The following is a 20978-nucleotide window of genomic DNA, read 5'->3' as shown; positions in this document are numbered from 1 at the left end:
TCCTTCAGATATTGGGATGATTTTTGGCATGTGAGTTAACCAAGATGAGTTACAGATCAAGTTTAAGTTTTGTTCCGCTGGGCTAATTTTTGCCCAAATTACGGGCTATGGACTTTAATAAATTGTTGAAAATCACTGATTTTAGGTTTGTGAGTTACTCCTGATAAGTAACAGATCAAGTTTAAGTTTTGTTCCGCTCTGTTAATTTTTGCCAAAATTAAGGGTTTACAACTTTTAAAATTGTTGAAAATCACAGACCTTTTGCCTATACGCCTCCATATTTTGAGCTGATTTTTGATATGTCAGACAACCATCAGGTTTGTGTCCACATGTGTTATTGAAATTGCAGATTTTTCAACTTTTTGAGACGGGGCCATTCGTTTGGCTTTGACACGTCTAGTTTAATTTCCGCTATCGTTTTCAAAAGATCTCAGCTATAAAAGCTCCAAAGAAAATATGGATAGAATCATTTTCGTAAGAAATTCTGCAGTCTCATAGTATTTCCATACTTACCAATAAGTTACTGCTACTTATATATACTTACCTTGCAAGCTGCATTTGGTTCTAAGTATTATACTGTATCTTGGAATACTTTTTATGCCCCACCTACGATAGTAGAGGGGCATTATGTTTTCTGGTCTGTGCCTCTGTTCGTCCGTTCGTCCGTTCGTCCATCCGTTCGTCTGTCCGTCTGTCCCGCTTCAGGTTAAAGTTTTTGGTCAAGGTAGTTTTTGATGAAGTTTAAGTCCAATCAACTTCAAACTTAGTACACATGTTCCCTATGATATGATCTTTCTAATTTTAATGCCAAATTAGAGTTTTTATCCCAATGTCATGGTCCACTGAACATAGAAAATGACAGTACGAGTGGGGCATTCATGTACTGAGGACACATTCTTGTTCATTACTGACATTCCAATTTTTTTCAACATATTTTATATCAATTTTATAATGCATGATTTGCATAATCTTCAATTAAATTTTGACCTATAGCTTTAAGCATGCAATCAATTTGAGGTTTCTTTGACATTGTACTCTGATATAAAGCTATGTTGTATTATATAGTCTACTTCTTTTCTTTCAATCAATTGAATTACTCTGGTTAACTGTCTTAATATTTGGTGTTGTGTGATATTGATATGCATTTTCTTACCTGTTTATTATGTAAACACATGTACATCGTGTATTGGCATATCACCTTTCTTATATACATTTACATAATTTAAAACATTTTGCTGTATTTATCAACACTCTTAAATTTAACATTATTAAAAGAACAATGGTTTAAAAATTTTGTGTTTTGTTTTTGTCAATTTCTGAGTTTTTTTTCGAATATTGATACTAATTAATGAAATCATTACTGACAATATATGTCCATACAATAGGTGTTATTTGACATTGACCTCGTCTTCAATTCAATTCAATGTTTTTTCTCCTCCAATAAATGGTTTTAAGACAAGACAAGAATGCTAATCTGAAGACAAATGCTAAATATTTTAAATGGTATAAGAGCTAAACAATTTATAATTTGTATAGGATCCAAAGTTTCCTTTTATAGCCTATGGTATTTGGCCTTGACCTTATTTTCATGACTCAGTGACTTCTCAAAAACTATAAATAAACAACGCGGAAATTATTATAGCGTCGCGGTAATTATTATAGCGTCACGGGAAGAAAATATAGCGTCGCGGTACCGCGACGCTAAAACGGCCTGGGGAGAACACTGCTATAATGATAAGATTAGTTTCTCATTTATTATGATTTATAGTGCAAAGGTCAGTGTTATGTTTCCTGAATAATGGGTCAACTGGAATTGGTCTTTTATTACAAAGTGTATATGTCTGTTTAATAATGTGACATCACCTTGATCTTATACTATTAGCTCATAGAACAAGTTTCTCAGTAAGCAATACAGTACATTTCAACTATATTTGGTATGTAATTATAAAGTGTACATGTCTGTTCTACTAAGGTGACCTGATCTTGATCTGATTTTCATGGTTCATTGATTCACAATTAGTTAAGTGAATAGTATAGTTCTACCTTATTATATTTGTTAAGCTAATTATCTGTAGTTATTAATTCCCATTTGATTTATATAGTTCGACCATAGTACTGTAGAATTTCAATATCAAAATTAGGCCAGTTTCACTTATGTAGGCAAGACATGTCTGCATGACACTCTAGTTTAGTAGATTTCCAAGGATTGCTGTAAGAAGATAATGCATAAGGGTTCCATTGGGGTCTAAGCGTGACGCAGGATTGCCAATTTATTGTAAGCGTGATACGTGAAAGTCAAATTATTGTGCTTTGAAAACGGGAAATGAAATCTAGCACGACACGGGAAATTACAAAAAATGAGAATTGCTTATGTACATAGTGTAAGCAGGATACAGGAATCTGACTAAACAGAAAGCGGGCTCCAGGATCAGAACCCTCCAATGAGACCCCCATGCATGGTAGTGTGTCATGAGCAAATAGCATGTTTATGTTAACAAATAATTGTCCCAGTACAGCTTCATCTGACTTTGTGTAGTTTGGGTCATAGCTAGAAGAGTCCAAAAGAAGTCAGTATCAGAATTATGACATTTTTGTTGTTGTATAATTTTCTGTCCATTTCAGTAATGAGTTTATAAAATGTTAATACATTGTACTGACAGGTGTTAATAATTTTTGTCAAATATCCAAAGTAATTAGATAATAAACACAAAAAAGTATCTGGGAAATACTTAATGTAGTTCCTCTACACTGTTTCAGAAAGTAAATGACTATGAGTAATTTCATTAATTGTACCTGAAAATGAAAATTAATGCCCTGTCATTGATTGGTTGAATCTCCATTACCCGGTATTTAAGATGTTTTTAACCAATCACAACATTTTGTTGCACACTTTTGAAATATTACTTAGAATGCTTTAGATGAATACTGAAAAAGACAACATGAACTATTTTGTTCTTTTGTTATAAATTAAACATAACAACCTTTTTTGTGTATGGTTAAGCAGAGTCCCAATGATGTATTGGACGATAATCAAGAACAAGAGGCCCCTGTAAAGAGAAAATTTGTTTATGCATCAATGGTTTGAGGTATAGTCACTCACTCTACGAATCCTTTCACAACCTGAATTACCCTGTCAAAATAGTGGTACCTTCTATTGCACAGAATAATCTTATAAGTTGTAAAATCCTTTCCCCTAATAATGATTTAAACTTTGTTTGTGAAATAATTGTGTGAAATTGCTGTTTATTTTAATTCCATGTCTTACAAAAATAGATGAAATTGAATCTGAATAAAAAAATTAAGCCTAAATTAGACATTCACTGTTAATAAGACTGGTAGATGAAAAACAAAATTAATGCATTTCAACATTTTCATGCTTTTGCTTGCATCATATGTTAATCCATCCTGCAATTTATAAACAAACCCAACAGCAAGTTAGAGGAAACTATAATCATCATAAACTGCTTTTATAAATCCTTAATCTTTGTACATATCTTCCTTATAAAAACATTTATCATATATATTTTCTGTAAATGTTAGTATATGTTTGAAAGACTTTTTAATAAGAATTGCTTTGAATGATAACAGATCCATCTGCTAATATAAATTAATATGCATACCGTTTTCATATATATGTACATTGTGTTAAAAAACACTGAAGGCTTATCATTTTTGAAGAACCATTGATAATCTATAAATATCTTTATTTAGATTTTAAGCTTTCAAAGGTATTTTTAAAACTATGTTAATGGTTGTGTCATCTACTGCAAAAGGAGGACATATATGTGTCTTTTTCATTTTTTGCTTTTCCTGAAAATAGTGAAATTTTCATCAGTAAAATCATTTATTTTATTTACTTATAAAAATATATTTTCTGGAAATGATTAATGTCATCAAGTTGATTATTTTCATTGGTAATATATGTTATTTGTTTTTGCTTGAAAATGTTTTGTGTGACTGTAATAACGTGTTAGATTTATCTGATAAAAAAGAAGATGTGGTATGATTGCCAATGAGACAACTATCCACAAAAGACCAAAATGACACAGACATTAACAATTATAGGTCACTGTACAGCCTTCAACAATGAGCAAAGCCCATACGGCATAGGCTGTTTTGGTCATATTTTGAAGTCTTTTTAGGTTTTTTTCAAGTTTATTATAGGTTTTACAAATAGTACAACATATGTTGATGTTCATGACCTTTATAATCATTCTCGTTATGAATATGAAAATCAAAGACGACACAAAATCTGACATAACGTCAGACAGATTACCTAATTTCATCTTACAGACTGTTGAATTATTTTGCTACAAGGAAAAGGGCAAAGATTTAAACTCAAGAATATTGACTCATAAAATATTTTAAGGTAAAAATGAAAGAAGTAAGATACCAAGGGTACATTCAAAACTCATTAAGTGAAACTGACAAGCCCACCCGAAAAAAAAAGAATCTTTATGAAATTTTTATACACTAGTTTGTTCATTCAATAGCCTGTTACTCAGTAAATACAATCTCAATACTAATTTAAGTTTAGGTATTTCATGTTCTCCTGGCACAGTCCTTTATTTTTTTTTTCACATGGTTTTGATGAAGTGATTTTTCGCACCTAGCAAATTAGGGTTAAATCTGCACTGAAAGTTTGGCTACATGTATTGTGTTTATCACTTTCAGTATTTTTTTGTTAAAATTGAACTGGTAGGTGCTGTGTAATGTCACATGTTTTTTCTTTTAGTTTCCTTTTGATAATTTCTTATTTTCACGTAGGTTTACTCATATGATGTTAAATTTTTTATCCTTTTTTACCACTGTTAATTGGCAGATACAAAATTATAGTTTTTTTCTTACAAAACTATGTAAATATACTTATACAAATTGTTTGAATCTGGAATTAAAAGGGCCTTAAAAATTATGTTCTAGTTTTTAATTCCCTGTTTTTTGCAGTTTCAAGCTTAAGTTCATTGCATTTGCAGTTCTACAATTTAAGTATTGCATTAATTTGTAATGGTTAAAACTTTTTTTTAAAATGAGTTGTCTTCCTTTTTTTTTTAAAAATGTTATAACATTTTACATTTGTTTAGGATTTACTTTTATTTAGATTGCACTATTATATAGCAAAGAAAAAAAATCATAATTGGGCAGCATCATAAATACAGCATCATTGATTTTTTAACATTTGGTCACAAGTTAAAATGAAAACAAAAATGTGCATACCAACAATCTCTAATCACATTATACTTCTAATACAAATTAGTTTAAGAGTCTTAGTCTCTTTCTCAAAGATATCTAAAAACTCTGATGATATTGTCACAATTTTTGCTGACAGCAAATCTCTGCAAATGGTGAATGGAAACAATAGAACAATTGCTGAAACTGTCTTTCTCAAACTCGTACAAAAAAATTCAACTTTCTGGCAATTTTGTGACCCCAATATATTCCTTAGTAGTTTATATGTTTGTTCTCTAAAAAGCGATTAATAGATAGTATGTGAATATTTCATTAATTATTTTCCGTCATTAATTTCTCAATATTTCATGTATCATTGCAGACGCAGAGTCTACGGAGGCCGCCAACGAACTCTCAGGAGATGGCAGTGACCCGGGTGTTTCCTAGTAAAGAATGGGTATGACCTGCATGTCATTGCCATGGTTACCAGTAGCTAATTAGTTACATGTTGTTACATTTAGATAATATTATGTTAATGAATGATTTTATATTCACTGTTATCAAAACCACTACAATTTGCCATGCATTTATTTTCTTGGACACTGCATGGGTTTGTTGATAAAACTGTAAAAGTACTTTAATTTGTGGGTATCAATTTTCGTGGTTTGAGCAATATTTACATGTTCCTGGGTTTTTAAATTCATGGATTTTTAATTTTCTAAAAAAAATTGAAAAATGAAAAATTAAAGTCTTTAGAAACGAAGGTTACAAATAGTCTGGATTTAGGAATTGCAAAGTAGACATTGACCCGATTTACAATCGTAGTGATAACAGTAATTAAACCATGATTAAGTGATCAACAGATTAAAGACCATCAAAGGAGGTAATTAGGCCATAAACATGTCACCTAAATAAAACAGTAACATAAGCAAATGCTATAAATTGTCAAATAATTCTCATCAAAATCAAGTCCAGCATGAAATTATAATTTCCCATATGTACAAGAACTATGAGGATATAAACTGAACACTTTATCATACAAGCATATCAATACCGGTAATCTGACTTTCATAGATCAAAAATTATTTTTTAAGAGAATTAATAGATCAAAAGTTGTACAGTTAAGGTTATTAAAGATTAAATAAACTCATCATAGATACCAGGACTAAATTTTGTATATAAGCCAGACGCGCCTTTCGTCTACAAAAGACTCATCAGTGACGCTCGAATTCAAAAAAGTTAAAAAGGCCAAATAAAGTACGAAGTTGAAGAGCATTGAAGACCAAAATTCTTAAAAGTTTTGCCAAATACAGCTAAGGTAATCTATGGCTGAGGTAGAAAAGCCTTAGTATTTCAAAAATTTAAAATTTTGTGAACAGTAAATTTATAAATGTAACCATATAAATGATAATTCATGTCAGCACAAGTGCTGACAACTGGGTTAGTGATACCCTCAGGGAAATAAATCTCCACCAGCAGTGGCATCGACCCAGTGATAGTAAATAAACTCATCATAGATACCAGGACTAAATTTTGTATATTAAATGGGTATAATACTGCACGCGGTTGTAGTTCTGTGACTGCTATTAAAGTATTCTCAGATTTGGCGTTATTCAATATATTCTCTAGATCATATCAGTAGTCAAACCTACCGATGGGGATCTTTCCGTGTAATGGTTGTTTTATTTCCTTGGACACTTAAATTTGTGGATAAAGTCATCCACGAAAACCACGAAAATTGGTACCCCACGAATAAAAGTATTTTCACAGTAGTTGACTACTTGGTTATGGACCAATTGTTATTGAATATTTGACAAACTCATAAATTTGACGCTTTGATTATTTGATTACCATTCATATAAAATTGATAATTATATAATTACTGTTTTAAACATTTTTATGATCATACAATTATATGATTACCCCATGCAGGGCCTCATTTCTTACATTCCATTTATAATGAAAGTGCTTCTTTGAAATCCACCGATTGACTTGTTATTTTTCTCTTAATTTATAGACTATTTTGAAAATGTAATGCAATGTAAATGTTTTTGTTATCTTGTTAATTTTAAATATGACTATATAAGGCTTGGACTCAGACCCAAAAAAATTGAAACATTGTAAGGACATAAATATATGATGCAGTAAAAAAACACAGTATTATGGAATACTGATGAACTTTTTTAAAGTTGGCAGAGCATGAAAGAATTTCAACAGTGAATTCAATTCCAATCCAAGAGAAATCATTCTTTACATCATTGCTATGAAGCATAGTTTTCCATTATTCTTTTAACATCTCTATGGCAACATCTCTATGGCAATTGATTCTGCTATACACTAGTAACATCATTATAGTGTGTTTTGGATTTTGTCAACTGTTAAAAGGTATTTAAAGCTTCATTGATTTTGCATGTGAAGATGGAAGTTTTGTTATAAATACTAAATTCATTGAAGAATAGATTAAATTGTTGTATAAAAAAATGAAAAAGTAAGAGGTATTTTGCAACATTATGACATCTATCAAAATAAAAAAAAATATCAAAAGTGACAATATTTTTGATAGTTTTAATGCATGTTTGCTTGAAAGAAACATAAAGTACATTTGTGAGACATCAGTATTTTAAATTGAGGGTCATATTGCAACCTTTCACCTAAATACATAATGTAAGTGTATTTTTTAAGGAGAATTTTTTAATTTCTGATCTCAAATTTTACTACATGTAGTTCACTATTCTTAAATAAGTGGTACATAACTTAAATTTTGTTGTTGATTTGATCTCTATATATACCTAAAACAAGGCATTATATTAGCTTTAAATGTGATATACCAATAAAAATTCAATTAATGCTTTGAAGCATTCCTGTTTTAAAAATGAAGAAAAATTTTGCTGAAAATTATTTGCTTTGAGTAATTAAGATATTGGTATCTTTATAATGATTCTCTTTACACTCCCCAAAAAACATTTTAATAAGTAAAATTTTCTCTAAGTGGGAAACCTTTAATACCCAGAAGTCAAAATTGTTGTGAAATTTGTTAGTGGATATATTATGGATATTAGTAAGCTTCAGACACAAAATATGCTCTTTACTTAAAAAAAAAAAGAAGATTTTATCAAAGTTTGATTTAACTTAGAAGATTAAGTAAAGGTCAAAACTACACATGGGTCACATTTACCAGTTAAGGTCATGCATGACTTTTAGTTGTGTGCATAGGTCCCGTTGTGAACAACTACAACCCTAAAGAGGGGGTCAGAACTTTTTCAGGACTCTGGGATCAGGTGTTTTTAAGCTCTGGATTTCGGGATTGATCCTTTCAGGATTCAGGAATTCTTTTTTTCGAATTTCAGGTTGTCTGGATTTAAATTTCGGGATCAGGACCCCTCAGACCCCCTTCCCTAGAGGATTAATATTTTGTAAGTCAATAGATCTTGGTCAGTAAAGAAGCTTTAGAAAGTTAAACTACATTTTTTGGCTTCATTCATTCATAATATTTCTTGAACTTTATCTATTTACTGCTACATAAAATAACCAACATCTCCATTTAGTCAAACCCTATTCAAGTTACACAGTGTTCTGTTGATACAGATTTCACTGTAAATTAAAATGACTCTTTTTCCTTTGAGGTGAATAACAGCAATGTAAGCACTGTCAGTTTGTTTTTGTTTTGTCAATTGCTTGTAGAGATTTTGTGTAATGAATAAGTACATCATTTTCAATCTTTTTCATAACTTTTATTTAACTAAATTTCGCTTGTGATTCCTTCCTTTCTTTCTTAATTTTATTACACATAGCATAATAAGAAAAGAATCAACAATTTTTTTTAACAAAATATTCACTCTTTGAATAGAATAATTTTATAGTTCATGTGTATGTAAATGTTCGTTCTGTGTATGAATACTTTTAATAGTATGATCTGACCATATTTCATCTCAGATATAAAAGATGTGCAATAAATCTTTATAAAATACTAATACAACAATACTGGGCCTATAATAGTAGTAGTGAAAACTGAATTATATTTTTGTTATAAAATTACAAATTTTCAAAAATATGTTGTGAAGTCATCAATATCCTATTTATACTTATAAAATCTTTTGTAAAGACAACTGAAATAGAAACTAAAGTCATGTTTATTCAGAAATTAGGTATACTTTTAGTATAAATTATTATTGTGACAACATTTTTTAAACTTTCTTTTAAATATGAAAGTTTCAAATTTCCGTGAAAGTTACCAATAGACACACTAGATTATTCTTATATTGCAGATGGTTAATTTGTAAAAATTGACTGACATTTGTCTTCAGAAAGTCATTTTAAAATTTCTGTGTAAAATAAAGTTATTATCAGACGAACTACTCATTTTAAGTCCAGTATTGTACATGATATAGCTCATGTGTTTAACAATTTAATATTTACAGTTTAACTGAATGCATGACTTAAGAATTTGATACTCATGAAAGTAATATATAACACATTTTCAAATGTGTGCATCACGGAAAAATTTACTGTTGATTTCCAACCTTGCGACCTGATTTTTTTCTAATTTTTAATCCTTTCTGTAGTGAAACCTTGAAGGTGAATTTTCCCTCTTTTCATATTTCTTTTATTTTACACAAAATGTAGGAGTTTATGCTTTGAAAAAAATACCAGGACTAAAATGCATAATAGATATTGTAAAAGTATAGGGCTAGGTCTAGTGTAGTTTGTAGTGCATTTTCTTATTAATAATATTACATGTATTAAATTGATGCAAAGTTTACATGATAGGACTTTATTTCAGATCTTGATGAAATTTCTATTATATATCTACTATACCTATGACCCATTTTGTTTGCAAACAATAAAACAGAAGTGTTTACAGCAATAATATTTCAATTCTAATCAAAATTTTGTGGACTAACTTTTGAGAAATGCAATTTAAAGTAGATATTGCATATTTTATGCCGCTATTAGTGTCCATTCTTTACATTTATAGATCTATTTCACAAGTTTTTCATTGGTTTTATCTCTGGAATTATAAATGCTACATGTATCATTTGTTATATTCAGATAGTCTAAGTTCAAATAGTTCTTATGCATAGAAAATTTCATTAAAATCTAAAATAACATCCAATCATGTATACTTTTATCATATATACTATGTTATAAAATTGCAAAAGCCCAGAATTTAAAACTCTGAAGTTTTTAAACCAATCTGAGTTGCTGTATGCTTTTTCAAGACATTTTGAGTTTAGTCCAAGCTTTCCTTACTGGATTTGAATTTTTATTCAAGTGTTATGCATGAATTCAAAGTAACAGTTCAAACTTTTTTGTCTCCCCTGAAATAAACGGCAAAGAATATGCAAGACTTCAGTATACCTATATATTGGCAATGGTGTTGCTTTTTGTATAAAGCATCATATTGCAAAACAATGTAAAGATGGACAGTCCTTATTTGATATTTTTGTACACTGTTAAGGTGTTCTTTGACAAATTCTTTTGAAAATTTTCTGTTAAAATATGTGTTTCTGAACAAAATTTTCTTATTGTTACATTGTTATAAAGAACAAAATATGCTGAGAGAACTATCTTCCTAAAACTTTGTAACTTTATATATATCTCGTTAGATTTTTATTAAATTTATCATGTTTTTATGACTTTTTTTAATGAGCATCTATTCTTTTAAATTATTATATATTGTGGATAATTTTTATTAGTGTTATTTCTAAGCATGTGTTATTTCTAAGCATAAAATTTAATAAAACCAAAGTTTAGATATGTTATTTTTTATATTTGAATTTAATGTAAAAGGCAGAATATGAGATGACAAAAATCTGTTTAATAACCAATAGTACACATATATAAGTGAAACAAAATTCAATTGTTAATGTATTGTCTTGACATTTAAAAAATTTATAAAGACAACAGTGCAAATATTGATCTATTTATAAAAAAAATGTTAATTTTTGACAAAGACATGTGAATATATTGTGGATTCATTTATTTTTTTATGTGTCAACTTCACAATATCAGAAGAAAAATATCCTACATTGGCTGACACCATGTATTGCAAAATTCTCATGTGTGTCTTTGTTTAGCTTTGTTCATGGTAGGCATTTTCCTTCAAATTTCATCATCAAGTGAAACTTTGTGGTCCATTTAAGGACATTGTACAAAGCCATGAACAAAGTGAACAACAAAAATTTAACTTCCTATTGTAAGACCTGAGCCACAAAAAAAAATGAAGTTTGGTACTTTCTTTACCATTAATTAACAAAACACTGTGCTGAAAACATTTATTGTGGTCACACCTTCAGTATTTTTATTATTTTCTTTTTTTTGTAAAGCTAGGTTTGGTTTAACAGATAAACCAGTTTATAAATTCATTGATTTTCTTTTATTTCCACTTCTGATATTTTCAATGAAAATTGATACCCAATAAAAGTATCAATGAATCCACAACGTATGACATGTATATTCACATTACATACCAAATACACTTTACTTGAAAGACAACATAATAAAAACCTGCACATTTATTTTTTAAAAAGTACATGTAGTACATATTTCAACATGTTATTTGATACTATTAGTTTTTTATGCTGTATGTAAAAGCTTTATATAAGCAAACTATATATTTCAATAAAAATTTTAGTACTAATTTGCATGTGTTTATGTTTGTTTATGGCATGTTTTCATTTTGTTTTATTAGCTTTTGTCCCTATACTAATACAGTTAATTGATCCTGCTAGTTTTTGCCTTGTGGCATGTTTGATGGTATGTATTCTGGTATAAATAAAAGGTATGTCAGTGAGACAGTAACCCAACAACTCAAGAGGACTTGAAGACATCTAGATGCTAAGATATTGTCTTCAACAATAGACAAGTGTCTAACATGTTTATGAAATATAAATATACTGTTAATTCAGAAATTGTTGTGTGTGCATTTATTGTTTAGATTTTTTAAGAATGGACAAAATTATAAGATTAATTATTGAGATTTAAGAAAAATCTGCATACAGATACAGTCAAACCTGCTTAAGAGACCACCCGTATTAAGCAAAAACCTGTGTTCAAAGACCACAAATTTTATATCCCTTTGACGTCAGACATTCGAATCAATGTGTTTGTAGATAGATGTTTTTTGTGTTCTGTTAAATTATTCCTTTTGAAAATTGTTACACGATGATGACTGCTGTACCCATATTTTAAATATTTTATTTATTATGTCTGTTTAGTTCACGCATCATTGTAAATATAACAGAATTTGATGAGACTGTTATCAAAGTGAGAGGTTTAGCGCTTTAAAACCAGGTTTAATCCCCCATTTTCTACATCTGAAAATGCCTGTACCAAGTCAGGAATATGACAGTTCTTGTCCATTCGTTTTTGATGTGTTTTGTCATTTGATTTTGCCATGTGATTATGGACTTTCCGATTAGATTCTCCTCTGAGTTCAGTATTTTTGTGATTTTACTTTTTTGTAGTACATTTCATATATATTGAACCTGTATTAAAAGACAACCTGTCTTAAGAGACCACTTTTTTGCTCTCCATTAAGTGGTCTCTCAAAACAGGTTTGACTGTATAGATATCAGATATCAGAATGCTAGTTCTTATTATTAAAAAATCACACGACCGCAAAATTTTTTTTGCGTCGTATAATTGTATGATGTTGTGGTCTGCGTTGTCTGCGTTGTCTGCGCCGTCTTCGTCATCCGAAGACGCATTTAGTTACGAACAATAACTTTAGTTTTAGTGAATGGATCTCTATAATTTTAAAACAGAATTCAATACCACTAAAGGAAGTTTGGGATTGATTTAAGGGGTTGTGGTCTAAATAGTTTAGGAATTAGGGGCCAAAAAAGGGCCAAAATAGCATTTTTCTTGGTTTTTGCATAAAAACTTAAGTATAGGTAAATAGAAATCTATGAAATTCAAACACAAGGTTAATGATCTCATTAGGAAGGTTAGGATTAATTTTTTGAGTTTTGGACCAAACAGTAACAGAATTAGGGGCCCTAAAAGGGCCCAAATAAGCATTTTTCTTGATTTTTGCACAATAACTTTGCTATGAGTGAATAAAATAAAAATCTATGACATTTAAACACAAGGTTAATAACCACAAAAGGAAGGTTGGGATTGATTTTTGGAGTTTAGGAATTAGGGGCCAAATAGGTCCAAAATTTAACTTTGTTTGATTTCATCAAAAATTGAATAAATGGAGTTCTTTGATATGCTGAATCTAACCATGTATTCAGAATCTTAATACTTGGTCCCGTTTTGAAATTGGTCTACATTAAGGTTCAAAGGGTCCAAAATTAAATTTTGTTAGATTTTAACAAAAATTTAATTGTTGGGGTTCTTTGATATGCTGAATCTAAAAATGTACTTAGATTTTTGATTATGAGCGCAGTTTTCAAGTTAGTCCAAATCGAGGTAAAAAATTAACCTTTGTTTTATTTGAACAAAAATTGAATATATTGGGTTCTTTGATATGCTGAATCTAACCATATGTATTTAGATTTTTGATATTTGGATCCAGTGATCAAATTGGTAAGCATTGAGGTCTAAAGGGTTCAAAATTGAACTTTATTAGATTTCTTCAAAAATTGAATTCTTGGGTGTTCTTTGATATGCTGAATCTAACCATGTATTTTGATTTTGGATATTGGACCAAAATAGGTAAATGTCCAATCTAAAAGTTTTTAAGTTTAAGTTTAAGACCACATTCATTCTGTGTCAGAAACCTATGTTGTGTCAACTATTTAATCACAATCCAAATTCAGAGCTGTATCAAGCTTACATGTTGTATCCATACTTGCCTCAACTGTACAGTGTATATTATAGGTCTGAAAAGAGAGGTCAGTCCTTATCTCTAAAATGACAAAATTGATTGGTAAAAAGTGGAGATAATATACCAATTCAAAGGGGCAATAAATAAAAAAATCATAAGTTGAAGAAAACATTAAAACTGTGAACCAAAAAAAGAAAAAGATGACAAACAAGTCTTCAAACACTACACAGAGAACTTAAGATAGAGCAGAAAACCCTACCAAAAACCTACAATTAGAGCATGGGTGCTCGATCAGTAAGGGGAGCAGCTCCTGCTCCACAAGTGACACCTGCTGTGGTAGTATGGGATAATTTAAAGCTATGTTTATATTGGTGCATTGGCATTCCACTTATCCTTTCAGCTACCTGGTCATGATAGACATAGGGAGGTTTTGTCATCTTTTGGCATTCATTGTCTCTTGGTCGTAAACTTTGTACCAAATCTTCTACTCTAAAACCAACAGGATACCAGTAATTTAAACAAACTTGGATAACTATGTTTGGTAAATAGGATCCTTGCAAGGTCTACATGTCCTTCATACAGGGTTTAACTGACCTCCACCTCATTTCATCGATAATTGATCAGTTTAGATTTTCATTGGTTGTCCATATTTGGGATGCTATAATTCAATAATTCATTGGTCTGTATTTCAAGTATGGGATGACTATAAGTAGGCAGGTTTTAGCATCATTTTTATGATTCATTGGTTAAGTGATGTTTTGTGGTTTGGTCTGTTTCTCAGACACTGCAGGCAATAGATCAGCTGTATTTGGTTCATTGAATAATTATAAGGTGCACATAAATTGAGAGTGAAAATAGGGAATGTGTCAAAGAGATAACAACCCAACAATAGGACAGAAAATAGCCAGACCAGCACTGGGATTAAACACAGTGAGAAAATCTGGCATCCAGATGCAGGCTTGAGCTGGCCCCTAAACAAAATGGGTACTAGTTCAGAAAATGGACATCACACTCAACTCCAAAACATATAAATGAACTAAAATGATTTTTTTTACAAGACTTACAAAGGCCAGAGGCTCCTGACTTAGGACAGACCCCAAGATGTGGTGGTTTAAACATGTTTTGTGAGAGCTCCATCCTTTCCCTTTACCTTTAGCCAGTGTATAATAATCAAACATACATGTCTGTCCAGCAGATTTCATCTGACCTTGCCCTCTTTTGATGGTTCATAGGACAATGTAACGTTTTCCTAGTTTGGTCTATTTCTTGGATTCTATAAGTAATACCCAGGGTAGGACCACTATATTTGGTGTATGAAATTATTGTAAGATGTACATGTCTGTCTAACAGGGTTCATCTGACCTTGACCTTATTTTAATGGTTCTTTATAAGGAGTTATAATGTTAAGATTTCATTGTAATGTCTGTTTCTCTATACTTTAAGCAATATGTCAACTATATTTGGATAAGGAAGGGTTGCATTGACCTGGTGTACTTGTTGTCTGGCAGGGTTCATCTGATCTAGACTTCAATTTTATGGTTTATTGGTCAACATTTAATTTTCTAAATTATATCTGTTTCTGAGATACTATAAGCAATAGATCAACTTCTGTTCATTTGGTGAATTGTATGATTGTTAGTAAAACATGTCTGTCTGGCAGGGTTCATCTGACCATGACCAACATGGCAGTGGTAAATCTGTTCAGAAACTTGTTTTCACTTTTGTCTTGAAAAACACTAACTGATAGAGAGATACTCTATATAGCAGAAAATATCAGCAGTACAAGATCAACAAATCCGTTAAAATAATTAGCTGAAATTGGCAGTCCACTCCTGATAGGAATTATTATCCCTGAAAAAAACCTATTTTTTACCTTTTTAAATTTTGTATACAGCTAAAGTAATCAACAAAACAAAATCTACAAAATAGATCCACATGGAGACAATTGTCGATACACTTCCCCAAATTTCTTTCCCTTAGGATGTTATATATGCTGATTAAAATGTGAGATATCAGGTCATCAAAAGTTAGATTAACTTCCTAAGGATTTCATTTGAATTTCTTTCCATTTTAGAGACCAGAATCACCACAGCGAAGTAGTAGTCAAATTGATGAAAATCAACAGAAGAAAAGAAGTTGGTTATGGTCATAAGTAGAGAATCACCAAGTTCACAGCTCATTTTATTTTCATGCCTCATTTCTTATATAGATATTTCAGAAAATTGTTGTAGAGTCATGCCACATAATGATATTCAAGGGCAAATTAAATTAACCCTTACCTTAACAAAGAATTACAAAGAAATATAACTCTAACTCAAATTTTTAACTTGCCCTACAAAATACAATTCAGTTGCAAGATGACAGCAATCTTTACCATTCAGTTCTGACAAGCACTTTGGTTAAGATCCAGGGAAACATTTGAGTTTGTAGTTTTGCCTATGTAATAAAGTTCCACTAAAATACTACATTTGAATTGATAATCTTAGATACATCTTGTAATCTCATTTATTGCTTATAAACTATTGATTAATCAGTTATTTCATCAACTCACTTTTATTATACATTCTCTTTATTTTTCCATAGTTTTTACCTCATAATCTGTTCATGTCTTTTTCAATATTATCAGTCTACAAATTCTAAACTGTTTGAAGTGATTTAAAACACTCAATGACCAAAAAAGTCCAAGAAAAATGTTGCTATTCTTTCCATAACATAAGAGTTATAATTAAATGGTCCTTAACTAGTTCACCTTTACCCATGAAATCCTAAAAAAATTAGTAGGAATAATAGTTAATTTTAATTTTAGTATAACAGGTATCTGTTTTTTCAGACAGGTACATGTGGTAAATCTTCAGTAAATGGACTTTTCTGTAAAGAGAATTCACACTTTTATATAACTGGCTTTGAAACCAACATTTTTAAACAAAGCAAAATTACTCTGCCTTTTCTCAAATGAAGTTCGAATGCATCTACAGCTACAGTATATAATCCTAAAAAAAAATGTCATGTTATAAAGAGTAACAATGCACTTTTTGAGATGATAAAAAGTTTTAAACAGTATTAAGTTATCAAATTTATAGAGCAAATTTATCAACATTTAGTTAATACAAAGTAAAAATACCATTTTTCTCATACTGTATAATACTACAGGACAATCATATAATAATAGGTATATCATGCAACTATTTTTTTTACAGAAGTTTCTTTTTTCTTTTCCTTTTTTTTGTTATTTTTATGATTGAGGGTTACTTAATTAGCTTTTATAATTTTCTACACAAGAATATTTATATCACTCAATATTTTATTGTATATTTAAAACTGTAAATTGTCAACTCTTGGGAATTTCAAAATTTTTCTCTTAAAGACTAATCTTGTTAGTGGGAGATTAATATCCCTACAAAAAAATAAAAAATCCTTCCCATTGACATTCCCCTATTAAGGTGGTACCTAACAGTACAGGGAGATAACTCTTTAAAATCAGCTTAACGTTTGTTTATCAAGTTGTTTTGTTAAGGGAATGTGAAGCTTCTCAATGATCAAAATTAGTGTTTGTCAAACTGCTATATATCCAACCAATTTATTTCAATTATACCAAAGTGATTGGTTCAAGTTTTTTACAATTTTTTCAAAGGATCAAAGTAAATATTTTGTCAAAATTTTATGTAAATTAAACAAACCAATTTAATTTTACTTAAGGTGCTGGGTACCACCTTAATTGGTTATTATTCCGAATACAAAAACATATTTTAATTAAGCAAATAATAATACTGCAAATAGGGTCAAACAGTCATTGCAGACTTAAAATTGTATGTGAGCATTAAAATAGACTATCATAATATATATATTGTATGTTGAAGAACAGTAAAATTAGTGCTTAGACCAAAATGTGTGATTTCAGTGTACATAAGTTATTTATTTTTGTATGCATTTTTTAGAAATTGATATTTTTACTTGTTAATTAATTTATTTATTTTAAAAGTGTTAAGCTTTATGAGAATCTATTCCAAGTTTTTAATACATGTATTTTTATACAGGGCTTATGTGTGTCATTTGTTCTGTAGCAGACCTTATAATGTGCAATTTAAAATTCTTTGTAAAGTATTCCTATTTCTCAACTTCTACTGGAAATTTACTTTTAATTATTCAGCTAATTTAACATCTAAACAAAACAGCATACAAAATTCATGTCAAAATATAGACATGCTTCTGTGGCTTAGATAAAAGGTAATTATGAACTTATGATTTTACAAAATTAGCTGAACCTTGATACTGTTGATTCATTATAAATCATTGGATACCAATTTTCGTTTATTTCGTTGGTGCAGGTAAACCACAAAATTGACTGTTCAATGTACAAATTTTTAGCTGGACGTTTGATATCATCTTTGGATGACCAACATTTTTTCTCTGCATATTTCCAGTGTTCAATTCCTATATGTTTTTATAATACTGTAACATCATCAATGTTTTTTCACAGATAATATATTGTTCATGTAAACAACTTTTTATAGTGCAGATATGATGCAAAAACCAAACAATACTGCTAATGTTAGTATCCTTTGAAAAATGGTCATTCAATATTATTTGTGCTCAAGATGGTGGATTTAGAATTTTGTGTACACCCACTTTCATTATATTCCTTTGTATATTATACATACATGTGTTCTAATTTTAAATATCAACCTTTTGAAAATATCTAGAAGTATGACCATTTCAGACAATTGGTATTTTATTAAGTCGTTTCTTAATTTCTTCTTTTTTTCCCCATTGAAAACTAAACTATTGGTCATTAGAAGTATTTTTTTTAACAAACTATGTAGAAAGTCTTATAACAACAAGACTTGAGGGACTGCTGCATAAAATTTATTGATCAATAAAATAAATTTTATGCAGCAGTCCCTTAAGTGTTGTTGTTATAAGAATTTTTACATTTCTGTGTTTTATCATAACTACCCTGCATACTCGAGTATCCACTTCAGGGACTCTAACTTACTACAGACTTACCAGGCATTGGTTCATTTTCGTTTGTAATTTTTTAACAAACTAGTATAATTAATAAACCTTAGTACCTCAAAAATACATGTTACATAAAATTGTATGTACAAATATTCATATTAAAAGTTCTCAGTTTATGAAAAATCTGATTAAAATACAGATCTGGTGTCCACCCTTGGCTTAGACAACATCTGAAAACACTTGTACTTTGTCCTAGTTATAATTAGGGGCCTCTGTGGCCCAGTTGTCTAAGTAGTTACTACTGTAATCACTAGCTAGTCAACACTGGGGTTGTGAGAACCTCGTTCATGCCGGTGCACTCGACTCCAATCTTATTTGACTAGGATTGTCAGTTTTCCTGGCAAAGGTTTGTGGTTTTCTCCGGGCACACTGGCTTCCTCCACCTATAAAAACTGGCCACAACGAAATAGCCTAAATGCAGTGCCTAAAAGTACCATTAAAACAACAAAAATGAAATAAAATCCTAGTTTTAATTACATTAGCTATAATCATTGTGATAAAACCAGAGAGACACTTAAGGTTTTTAAACAGAGAGCATTATCAGATCCTTTTTAGTAAAGTGTGGACACAGACATGTCTGTTTTTTTAATCAGATTGATTTTGGTGTAATGTTATGTTGTAAATTCCCTTTTTTATGTGTGCTGTGTTTGATATATGTGCTTTCTATATATTTTGTTAAAATTTGTGATTACCTTGCTAATTCCTAATGTACAATATTTTGTTATTGCTTTTTTGTAATTTAAAAGGAAAGAGTTGTAAATACATGCAACTACACTTCCTTGAAATACTTTTCATATTGCAAGAAAAATCAAAACAAATAAAATGCTATGCTTGGCATCTCTTTAGTTATATGTCAACAACAAAGTATAAGAAGAAATGGTATGATTTCCAAAGAGGCAACTTTCCACCTGAGACCAAAGAAAAAACTTGTCCCAACTTTTCCACTCTAACTGGAGAAGACTATGTTTGTAAACAGTTCTTTAAAAGCATCAATGATATCCCTAATACTTCCTTTTCAAATTCTAAAGGACTATCGGTAATTTCACTGTTTGTTCCGCAGTATGTAAACAATGTCACATGATTACATCCATTTCAATTATCAAGGAAGTTGTAAGCCAATCACATCTTTGTTTTTGTACACTTTTGAAAATATTACCAAGAATGCATTAGATTAAGAATAGGCAAATTGTCTCTGTATCAATATAAGTAAGCTGATTGACACCAAAGTAAACCACTTTGTCAGATCATCACAACCAAAATTCATGCTGTTGTTTGTTTTCAGTTTTTTGTCTTGCCTGCAACTGCTTGAAAAAAAGTTATGTTTTTTTGTCATGTGAATTTCCAACTTGTTATGAGTAATAAGATAATTATATTTGGTATAATGGTTCCTTGCAACTTCTACAGGTCAGTCAGACAAAGCCTGACCTCAACCTCATTTCATGGATCAGTGATAAAGGTTAAAGTCACTTGATAAGGTCAGTTTCTGAAATACTATAAGCAGTAGCTCAACTGTTTGTGGTGAATAGAATGATTGTAATGGGTACATATATTTAGTCAGGTTTCATCTGACCTTGACCTATTTTTCATGGTTCATTGGTCATAGTTCTTTTTTGTGGTTCTGTCTGTTTTTCAAGTACTATAAGAATTTTTACAAGATAAGGAGCCTATCCAACAGATTCCAGAAAAAAGCAACTATGTGTCACTGTAAAGCTTTCAACAATGAGCACAACACAGACAGTATAGTCCCTAAAAAGGACCCTATATGAAATAAGTGAACTTATTCAGAAAAAAAAGGAACTGATTTATGTAAGCAACCAACGATAACAACTGAATTACAGGCTAGGGACTGACACATATAGAATGTTGTGATGTTAAACACAATTGTGACGATTCAATCCTAAAACAATGTTGTAACAGCACAACATAATACTGAACTATAATGGAGATGGCTTATCAGATAGGTATGAAGCACAAAAAACAACTAACATATAAACAAAAGACACAAAGTACTGATCGAATA

The 20978-nt window shown here is 30.2% G+C and overlaps 1 protein-coding gene across 15 annotated transcripts in view; it reads left to right on the top strand.

Moving 5' to 3' along the window:
* LOC139519726 (pleckstrin homology domain-containing family A member 1-like) overlaps positions 1 to 16895 on the top strand; it is a 35682-nt gene extending 18787 nt beyond the window's left edge. For 5 of the 15 annotated variants that reach the window (XM_071311967.1, XM_071311970.1, XM_071311969.1 and 2 more), the window contains one exon: positions 5549 to 11806. In XM_071311967.1, coding sequence (XP_071168068.1) covers positions 5549 to 5629 — 81 coding nt within the window. In that variant the 3' untranslated portion in view covers positions 5630 to 11806. Of the gene's footprint in view, positions 1 to 3004; positions 3087 to 5548; positions 11807 to 16016 lie in introns of those variants that run through there. The other 10 variants (XM_071311958.1, XM_071311957.1, XM_071311966.1 and 7 more) reach the window with 9 other exon arrangements.
* The last annotated feature ends 4083 nt before the right edge of the window (positions 16896 to 20978 follow it).

Source organism: Mytilus edulis, chromosome 4 (assembly GCF_963676685.1).
Source record: "Mytilus edulis chromosome 4, xbMytEdul2.2, whole genome shotgun sequence".
NCBI classification, from domain to species: Eukaryota; Metazoa; Mollusca; class Bivalvia; order Mytilida; family Mytilidae; genus Mytilus; species Mytilus edulis.
The sequence above is the reverse complement of the archived record's forward strand: the minus strand, read 5'-3'. Positions and strand labels throughout refer to the sequence as shown.